Raw genomic sequence first — 9,896 nt, 5'->3', positions numbered from 1 at the left:
TTCATTACCTGATTCATACAATATTTTATAACTAAAAACAACTAGAATTTGTCTCTCTTTTTTTTGTCTGTTGGCAGTATTTTCATATATATGGAGTGATACAAAGACGTATCCAAAAGTCTGTAAAACCTCTGACAACATTAAACAATAATTTTAAACCTGGCGTTATGCAATACTCAGACTTCTGTTCTGGAAATGTATTACAATTAACAAGTATATGATAAGATAATATCCTATTTGCATATTCATACATACAATTTGAGAAAACTTGTAATACAAAAAAAATGCCTGCATGTAAGTAATCAACAGTGGAAGTTTCATGGCGACATATAGTTAAAGTGTACCTGGGGTGTCTAACCAGGACACATCAGGTTAGGTTTACACAACTGGGAAAATGATTTTTCAAATCCAGTTGGATTTCTCTTCGAGCGTCATCTGAGTCTTTGGTGAAGATTTTTACTGCCCTCTGTTGGCTGATCAGTGGTATCAGCGCGTGCTGATCACATGGTGACAGGACGCATGTCTGTTTAGTTAACGAGTCTCCCCACACTGTTTACACCACACACTACTTCTGTGTCCTGTTCCTATAATACAGTCCAGTTCTAAAGTGTGTCAGTTTGTTCCTCTCAAGGACGAACATAGATTGCGACCAACTAGAATACAGTAAAGGAACATGAAGTTTTATTTATGATAATTAAATGTAGTACTCAACTTCCAAAGCATCCAAAGTCAAGTATAAACTTTGAACCTCAGCTTTTAAGGGAACAAGTCACTAAGCCCCACCTATATCATATTTAGCAATATGGCGTTTAGATAGATATAGAATAGATATTACAAAAGAGATAACAACATGTTTCTGGAATAGTAGTTCTGAAACATGAGGGAGAAGTAGAAAGAAATTATTACAAACATACAGGAACAATGTTAGGGTAACTTAGTCAATACAAATATATAATAATAATAATAATAATAATAATAATAATAATATAGTCTTTGTTTGCTGACGTGTTCATCTTACCTTGGAGCTTGGAAGTAGTTTGTGTTGATCTGTGTTGGATTCAAAGTGAGGAAGGTGTTCCACACTGTTAAACACATCCCACGTCTCTCTTCTTGTGCTTTTTGACTTCATTAAGACGAAAAATACGACTTTCGGTTTCCAAACACACCGCGTAAAAGCTGGACACGCCTCCTGCGTCTATAGTTACGCTTGCTTAAGAATGGATTGGATTGGCCAGTTGCCGCTCTAGGGAGGAGCTTAAGCGAAAGGTCAAAACTCCATCAGCTGATGAAGATCATGCGGTTTGACTGAGAGCACCGGAATGACTATCAAATAAACAGGGGGCATTTTTATCTCTTAAAAATGGACTTTGAACGTCATAAATCTATTATGTTTCTGTTAGATTTTTGTTCCAGCCTTTTACACTATTGTTTGATGAAGACATCTTTTATTTTTAGGCAGTGGAGTGAGGATGGATGGTGGCTGAATTGGACAGTTTCAATTGTCAATTTGCACAATTTCACAAGAACTTGTTGCATGCTGCACTAATATTACCTGAACGTTGATGCATTCATGTTTACTAATGTTAAAGTTGCCTCTCTTAAAGATGTATATATTTTGAGTACTTCATATAGTACTGGGGAGCTGAATCTTTAACAATATATCATTGTTTATTAGTTGATTTTTATATTGTATTAATATCTGCATCTGCAAAGTAACTAGAGCTTTAAAATACATGTTTGTGATTGTAGTGGAGTAGAAGTATAAGGTATGGAAATACTCAAGTGCCTCAAAGTTGCACTTGGAATTGACTCCCTGTGTAATATTGGTTGTGTCGTACTACTAAATCATTGATAATGGAATCCTGTCTCTTGTCGTGTCGGATCCATTTGATGTGTTCTTTTGTTGAGATACTGAAATCAAACATTTTGGTGTTCATCACGCTGCTGTTCAGTCAGATAGAAGTCAATGAAACATGACTGACAGCAGTAGAACAATACAAGTTAAGCGACCTGATGTCTGACAGTGAAGCACATATCACACGGTGTTTACCCAAACATCCGCTCTCTATAAAATGATTGTGTCTCACCACAGAAACAAGAGCTGTGGTCGCTGCTGCAGTTCGGTTTTCCGCCATTAAAAATCGTCTTCTTTTTTTCTTCCTGTAAACAAACTCAAACTGAGCAATGAGCCAAGTGCAATCCGGCATCAGAAAGCAAGTGCTTTTGAATTCATGTCTCATTTGACAGCTTTTCTATGATTAATTACTCTGTTGGGCTCATGCTGTGTGTGTGTGTGTGTTTGTGTGTGTGTGTTTGATGATGTGAGGGTGAGAAAGACGGAAACATCAACATGCAAATTATTAACACGCAGCAGTGAATATATAGCTTAATGTACGTCATGTTTTTCATTCTGTTCATGTTCACACGCAGCTCTTAGTTTGTCACAAAGTCAAAATCAAAAGCAGGCGGAAGCTCGCTCTCCATGATGTGAGTCAAAAATGAGAGCTGTTGTGGCCCCGCTCCTGAGTCCTGGCTGCGGTCCTTGTGTCCATGAATTAAAAAAAAAGGCCTTTACAGAGCGCCTTGTTTTAAAAAGAAGGGGGTGTGTGGTGGGGAGGGGAGTAGAGGTGGGGCTTGAACATACATAAGAGGCAAAGACAGTCACCAGACAATCTTCCGTAGCTTGACCTGCACGAGGAAGCTGATTGGCTCTATCCGTCCATTTAGACCCTTCACAATACTCCCCTTATTTTTGGAAGAGAAAGCCTCGTTGGTGATGAGCACAGACAGGTTACAGAGAACTTTATCCTGTATGTCGGGTGAGGACAACGTGACTGGGGGCCAGTCCCAGGGCTTGGTCCTGCAGCCCGCCTGGGACTACCTCCACCGGAACCACCACGACCTCCTGAGGAGCCCTCTGTTCCCCGTGGTCCTCTCCGTCACCACCTACTTCCTCCTGGTCGGTCTGTACACCCTGCTCGACCTGCTGGCGCCCACCTGGCCCTGCATTAACCGCTACCGGCTCCATCCGGACGGGGCCGTCACCTGGCCTAACATCTGGACCACCCTGGGCGTCACCGTCTACAACCACCTGCTTTACATCTTTCCCGCCGCGGTCGCCCAGTGGCTGTGGAGGCCGCCCACCCCGCTGCCCTGCGAGGCGCCCACTCTCTGGAGCTTCTTCCTGGGCGTCCTGGGCTGCACGGTGGTCTTTGACCTCCAGTATTACCTGTGGCACCGGCTGCACCACCAGGTGCCGTGGTTGTACCGCACGTTCCACGCCGTGCACCACCAGTACAACCAGCCCTTCAGCCTCGTCACCCAGTACCTGTCTGGCTGGGAGTTATTCAGCGTGGGGTTCTGGGCTACGGTGGACCCCGTCTTGCTCCGGTGCCACTGCCTCACAACGTGGGGCTTCATGGTCTTCAACATCTACATTTCCACCGAGGACCACTGCGGCTACGACTTCCCGTGGGCCATGCACAAGCTGGTGCCCTTCGGCCTGTGGGGCGGTGCACCAAAGCACGACGCTCACCACCAGCGGCCCAACACTAACTTCGCCCCGTTCTTCTCCCACTGGGACCGGCTGGGGGGAACCCACACTGTGCCAACTCCCTCCGGCCACGCTGCCACCGGGGGAGCCAGACGGGATGAAAGGGAGAAGAGACTGAAGAGCTTGAATTAAATCTCTCAGTGACTCTCATCGCCTCTTTCTTTGTAAATGCTCTCCCTCCAACACCAGACCAGTTTCTCTCTTTCCCCTTGTCTGCCTTTCCTGTGTTTCTTATATTTCCTATGTGGATGTATTCTCTCTCTAACAGAACAGCAGATTATCAGTCTAACATTTGGTACGTTGTTGAGAAGAATTACCTTTTTGTTATGTCTTTTTTTGTGTACATTCATCTCTTATTCATAAAGATTTCTCGTTCATGTTGATGTAACGTTATGGTCAGATATCTCAGGTCAGTTTGCGGACATGTTTTGAGCTCTTATCTGAGTGTTTTGCTGACGGTAGATGCGCACTGTCCCTCCCTCCCTCCCTCCCTCCTCAGCACTGATCCTCTCGCTCACGCGCATGAATAGCGGCCTTTTAGCTGCACGCCAGTATGATGCGTGTGAGCAATACTAATCGAACTCTCTTTGAGATGCTCCTACTGGAAGAGTTCTCCCAAAAAAAGACAATATCTTTTGTGATACAACTACGAGAATCAAAAGATTTCTCTTTCATTCATTAGAATAAATCAAATTGTAAAGTAGCTCAGAAATAATGTGTAAATAAAGTACATTTTAATGAAATACTGACTACTTCATCTTTGTAGAAAAGTGTGTTTTTTTACTCGTGTCCACTTGCATTTAAAAAAAACAAACCAGAGCAGAGGTCCCCCTTTTCTTCCAGAGGCAAGGAGAACATGTCAAGCAAACACAGCCACTTCTACGATACTTTATAATTTATACAAATGAATCTCTTTAGGACACAAGGTACTCCCTTAGTGCAGTAGAATATCTACTGATATTACACAGGAAATGCAGTGAGTGGTAGTACTGTGGTGACTCTTCTCCCCGTTTCTGTTTTCATGGTATCAACACCAGCAGCCAGAACTGGTTTGGCAGGTTCCTGGTTAATGAGGGTATTGACGGTTGCAACAGGTTGTGTTTATTTTAGAAACACCAGACACCTCCAGCAGATCTGTCTGTGTGACTGTGTTACAATTATTATAGTACTGGGATCCTACGTATGAATTAAATAAACATCTGGCTACGTCATAGATCTCTGATGTGCATGCATTCTCACCATTAGTTCGCTTCTTAAAAGAATTTTAAATGGGTAAAAAATGTAATTTATAGCTGAAGTTAAGTTATTTCCTGTCAAAAAGTCTCATTTCTTAAGACGGTGTGGTTTGAACTACTGTGCGGTTTGTTCTGCAAACTCTTATTCTTATAAATATAAAAAATATTGTAACTCAAATGTCATTCTTGTAGTTACAGGTATGTTGCAATTGACGAGAACCTTGAGGCACCGCACATTGTTGCAGCATGGAAATATACAACACAAACCACCACTCAGGAGTGTGCTCCATTGCCCTCATTTCTTTTTACCATTATGATAACCACATGCAAAACATGCAAAACATAAAATAGGATATGGTGACAGTCCTATTTTAAAGCAACATTGAAAAGAGAAGATTGTTATCATGACATGTTAAATAAGCCAGCAGCAGGTTAGCTTACGTGTAGCTTAGCATAAAGACTGGAAATGGGGGGGGGGGCAGCTAGCCTGGCTCTCCTCTAAACGTCTATAAATATATAGTTTATAACATTGAACACTGAAACTGTGTGTTGAATTTGTACAGCTCCAGTGAAAATGCTCCAAGTTTACCATTATGAGAAAAATGGAAACTGAAACTGGAAGGTTTTAACATGTGTTCTTGCTTCATGTTCACCTTTTAAATAAGTAATCCAACAACTCGTCACGCATTCTGCTACAGGGTTAGTGTGTCACACCCTGCGTAAATGTTGCACAAATCAACTTTTACAAATCAACCAGCTGTGTCAATGTAACGCAGCCGGGGAGCGGCTCTGTCCGCAACACGAGAAAGGAAGGCATTCCACTCCGAGACAAGCGGTAAGATGACACTCACAACAGCAATCATTTACCGCAGCCAGTCATTACACAGCGAGCTATCGCCTTTCACAGTCTGGGTGTGTACCTGAGGGGGGGGGTTTACTGCTTGAAACACACTTTTTATCTCAAGATAAAAGGACAAAGAGCATTCAATTTGGTTCACAATACCCCCTTTGTCGACAGCATATTGTCTTTTAAAAAAGGAAACTGTTTGTTGAATTAAGGAGATTTGAAGTTAAAATACAATGTTTGACTGTTTGGGAGAGTGAGCTGTGAGCCTGGAATGAGGCGCAGACACTGAAACTATAGAGTCATCCTCCCAACAAGCCTGGTCACGCTCTCAAACATTCTTTAACCTCCTCATCCTCATCCCTGACGCTTCGTTCTCTGGCCTTTACTTCAGAAAAGTAATAATAATAATAATAATAATAAACAAACATTAAAAAAAAGCAGGTTTGTACACTTTTCCACCTCTAACAGAACCAAAGAACAGCTCAACACATTCCATGAATTCCTAACATTTCCACGAGAATCGTCCATGACATTGAGTCTCCAGCTGTGTGGTTAAATAAGGCCTGATGGTGACTCCCTCCACACAGGAATGTATAACGTGTATGTGTAATGTGTTACGCAATATCAAAAAGGAGTTTCACAGAAACGTATGTTTCAAATCATTTATTTAAGAAACTATGTAACAGTGCCAAACTTTTTTTTTCTCCTCAACATTTAAGAACGAGTGGTTTAAGAAGATAAAAACATGTTGGCGGCAGGGATGTGCCCAAATAGGCAAGCTTAAAAAACAAAAAAACAGGAATGAATATTAAGTTGTTTTGACCAAAGATGCACCTGATATGTGCTTCTCTTATTACAGATGTTTATTTGCTTTAAAAGGGTCTTCAGTGCAGTGAACTAGTCAAGTCACAATAGTCAGTCAGTCTTTGGCTTTCTCTCCATTTATATATATATATATATATATATATATATATATATATATATATATATATATATAAATGTAAATATGTATTCATGTTTCAACACTAAACAGTTCATAATGACGTCATATACATCTTACAATGTGCTCCGCTCTCTCCTCTTCACAGTTAAGAGTTCATCTGAGGTTACCTGGTTATGACCGATGGGCCTTGTGTCCATTGTTACAGAACTATCTGCTGTGTCTCAGTGCCACAGGGTTCCTTTACAGAGCGCAAGCACAGGCGTGATATCCCCATCAGAGTCTCCGCGCTCTCCTCCGTGGACCTTCTAACAGGAGCTGCTCTGCGTGTTCCCGCTGTCCGACACGTACGACTTGCTCTTCCTGGAGTACTTCATGGAGTTGAAGGAAACCCTCATCCTCTCCACGGTCCTGCTGCTCCTGCACAGCAGCGTGTTCTTCACGTGGTTCCTGAAGTCCTCGGACACGAAGTAGTAGATGAACGGGTCCAGGCAGCTGTTGAGGCTGGCCAGGCACAGCGTGGAGACGTAGAAGGCGTAGCCGTTGTTCACCACGCCGTCCTTCAGCAGGGAGTAGTGCACCACCAGCATGATGTTGCTGGGGACGAAGCACACGAGGAACGTCACCAGGACGATGACGATCAACACCACGGCCTTCTGCCGGTTCTTTCCCGCCGCGCTGTCGTCCATGCTGTTCCCCAGAGCCCGAAGGAGCAGAACGTAGGCCACGGTGATCACCGCACAGGGGACGAGGAACACCACCAGACCCATGAAGATAAAGTAGTAGTACGGGAGCTGCACGGACGGGAACGGGTTGAGGGCGTCCTGTATGACGGTGACGTCGTGGCAGGTGGTGACGTTGGGGTCCTTGAGCTTGGCGGTGTGGTCGTACAGGTACAGAGGCGTGCTGGTGAGCCACACGAAAGCCCAGATGGCCACGCAGACGCCGATGGCCACCTTGTTGTTCTTCCTCTGCTGGGACAGAGGGTGGGCCACCACCCAGTACCTCTGCACGCTGAGGCAGGCGATGAAGAGGACGGAGCAGTGCATGTTGCCGTAGAAGAAGCTCACCATCACTTTGCACAGCGGCTCGCCGTAGACCCAGTCGTTGCCGTAGAGGTGGTAGGAAATCTTCAGCGGCGTCCAGATGACGAAGAGCAGGTCGGCCAGGGCCAGGTTGGCCATGTAGATGGACGACGGGTGCTTCTTCTTGGTCCTGAAGAGGAACACCCAGATGGCCATGCCGTTGGCGGGAAGCCCCACCACGAACACGATGATGTAGACGATCGGGAGGAAGACCGTGGTGAGACTACTCTTCAGTGTGTCAGACGTCGCCTTGTCCACAACGACTTTTTCGGAGTCTGTAGGGTCTATGTACCCGCTGAACCCCCGTTGTTTACCTGAAACAATATGACTGAAATGATTAACTATTAGCCTGACAAAATCTGAATTCTCAACTATTTTCATAATTAGTAATTTATCAAAGAAACATGTCCAGCTTCTCAAAAGTGAGGATTTGCTGCTTTTCATCATTATTATAAAATCTACTCTCTCACAAATCGAGTATCTTTGTGTTTAGACCAGAACTATTTGAAAATGTCACCTCTGGCTTTTTTCATTATTTTCCTTTTTAAACTAAAAGATAAAATATATTACAAAGGACAAAGATTAAGATAGTGTTCTTACGCCTACATTTCCCAACACTCCTGTGTGTTTAGGAGCGGACCACCGCCCCAATGTCAAAAACATAAATTCTATCAAAAAGTATCTCTCATTATAACAATGTTTTAAAACATTTGGTTGAATATTACGTAAATATTAACAGAGTATTACTGTATTAAAACACTCTTGGGTGGAAACCATTGTCTCGGTATGTGCTCGAGCTCGTTCTTCCGCACAAACACAGGTACTTCCGGTCTTACCTGCAGCGTTTGAGGCAGAAAAGCAGCAGAAAATCAAAAGAAGCGCCGATAACCGAGTTAAATCCATGTTTCTGTGTTGTTTACGCGGTCTCAGCTTTGCTCCTCTTTAACGGTCTCTCAATGCAGCGACGTCTTAAATGTGTCCTACAACCGTGAAGGACACACCCCGAGACTACCTGTCCGTACGTCACCTGTGCGTCACCTGTGACCCGCCCACCTGGTGCACTCTGGTTTCAGTGGAGATCACTAAGAAGAAAAATAAACTCCAAATAATAACCATACATAAAAGGACATTTTAATACCTTATTAATGCTTATTTTAAAATAAAAACAATTATCTCATATACACTTTATTTAGTTCTGCTGATGATTTTTTTTTAATGTAACGTTAAAACTTGTCAGGTCTGTTGAATCTTACAGAAAGATGATTTAAACTATTTCACTATTTGCTGCAGCAGAATTCTTTTGGTCCTCTAAAGACAATGGTGTGCAAGAAAATAAAGAAAAGGTTTGCTTTGTTTAATTCAAACACTGCAAACACAATCAGAGAGGTGACCCGTCATCAAAGGAAGTGTTGAAGTGTTTGATATAATATACACCGATTGATTACAGATTATACTGACTGCTCTACTATACGCCTTTCTCCAGTTCACCTATACTTAACTTTACTAACATTACTACTTTGTTTTCAATTAACAATATGCTTCATTTAATTTGATTCACTTATCTATCATTTTGTTGTATTTTACTTTACTTGTATATATGTATATATTTATGTTTTTTTAATTCTTTTTTGTAATGACAGAAAAAATCTTATATTTTTGTGTTTTTTTCCCCTCACTATTCTTTATTTTGGATGGATTCATATTCTGTGTGATGTTATGGACTGGAACTGAAGATAATATCTTCAATAATTCAGTTGCTAATTTTGTATCTTGAGCAACTGACTTCACAAAATATTGAAATATATCCAGAACAATGTCCTCAAACCCAAAGTGATCTTCAGCTGTCTTATTTTGTCTGACCAAAAGTCCAAAACCCAAAAGGTATTCACTTCACTTTCAGGTCGGAAAAGCAGCAAATTCTCACATCTGAGAGGCTGTAACCATCAAGTTATTGACATTTTCTCTTAAAAACAATTGATCAATTATCAGTGCAGATTAATTATCTGTTGATGGACTAATGGAATACTTCCTTCAGGTCTATATTCAACATTATATTACAGAACTCACAGTAAGAAACTGACTGTTATTAGACCATATATCACATCGTCCTTCTCATTTCTTATGACTGTTGGAACCTCTTTGGAAAAAAAAAAAAAAAAACGTTCTCCATAAAAACACCATGTGACCTCCCTCACGGAGTCTAAACTGCTCTTATCATATAAGAGGATCAGTTGAA

At 42.2% G+C, this 9,896-nt stretch overlaps 2 protein-coding genes across 2 annotated transcripts; one reads left to right on the top strand and one right to left on the bottom strand.

Moving 5' to 3' along the window:
• Window positions 1-2,699: 2,699 nt before the first annotated feature.
• Window positions 2,700-4,252, top strand: ch25hl2 (cholesterol 25-hydroxylase like 2). Its single transcript, XM_068705584.1, has one exon. It carries the CDS (start codon window positions 2,777-2,779, stop codon window positions 3,683-3,685), a length of 909 nt encoding a protein of 302 aa, XP_068561685.1. The 5' UTR covers window positions 2,700-2,776; the 3' UTR covers window positions 3,686-4,252.
• A 2,398-nt stretch (window positions 4,253-6,650) lies between these two features.
• On the bottom strand, window positions 6,651-8,647 carry LOC137868689 (proteinase-activated receptor 2-like). The gene is made up of 2 exons (XM_068705582.1): window positions 8,497-8,647; window positions 6,651-7,974 (listed from the first exon to the last, which is right to left on the bottom strand). Exons 1-2 carry the CDS (start codon window positions 8,561-8,563, stop codon window positions 6,884-6,886), a joined length of 1,158 nt encoding a protein of 385 aa, XP_068561683.1. The 5' UTR covers window positions 8,564-8,647; the 3' UTR covers window positions 6,651-6,883.
• Window positions 8,648-9,896: the final 1,249 nt, after the last annotated feature.

This window comes from Cebidichthys violaceus, unplaced genomic scaffold (assembly GCF_023349555.1).
Source record: "Cebidichthys violaceus isolate CVI_PGR_0920_01 unplaced genomic scaffold, fCebVio1.0.p SCAF_12, whole genome shotgun sequence".
Lineage (NCBI taxonomy): Eukaryota > Metazoa > Chordata > Actinopteri > Perciformes > Stichaeidae > Cebidichthys > Cebidichthys violaceus.
Note: the sequence above shows the minus strand (reverse complement) of the source record. Positions and strands in the feature narration are given on the sequence as shown.

What these genes read in the sequence shown, in the direction of transcription:
- ch25hl2 (XM_068705584.1), top strand. Translation starts at nt 2,777, where the DNA reads ATGAGCACAGACAGGTTACAGAGAACTTTATCCTGTATGTCGGGTGAG.
- LOC137868689 (XM_068705582.1), bottom strand. Translation starts at nt 8,563, where the DNA reads ATGGATTTAACTCGGTTATCGGCGCTTCTTTTGATTTTCTGCTGCTTT. An exon ending in TTCTGCCTCAAACGCTGCAG is followed by an intron (nt 7,975 to 8,496) that starts GTAAGACCGGAA and finishes ATATTGTTTCAG; the next exon opens with GTAAACAACGGGGGTTCAGC.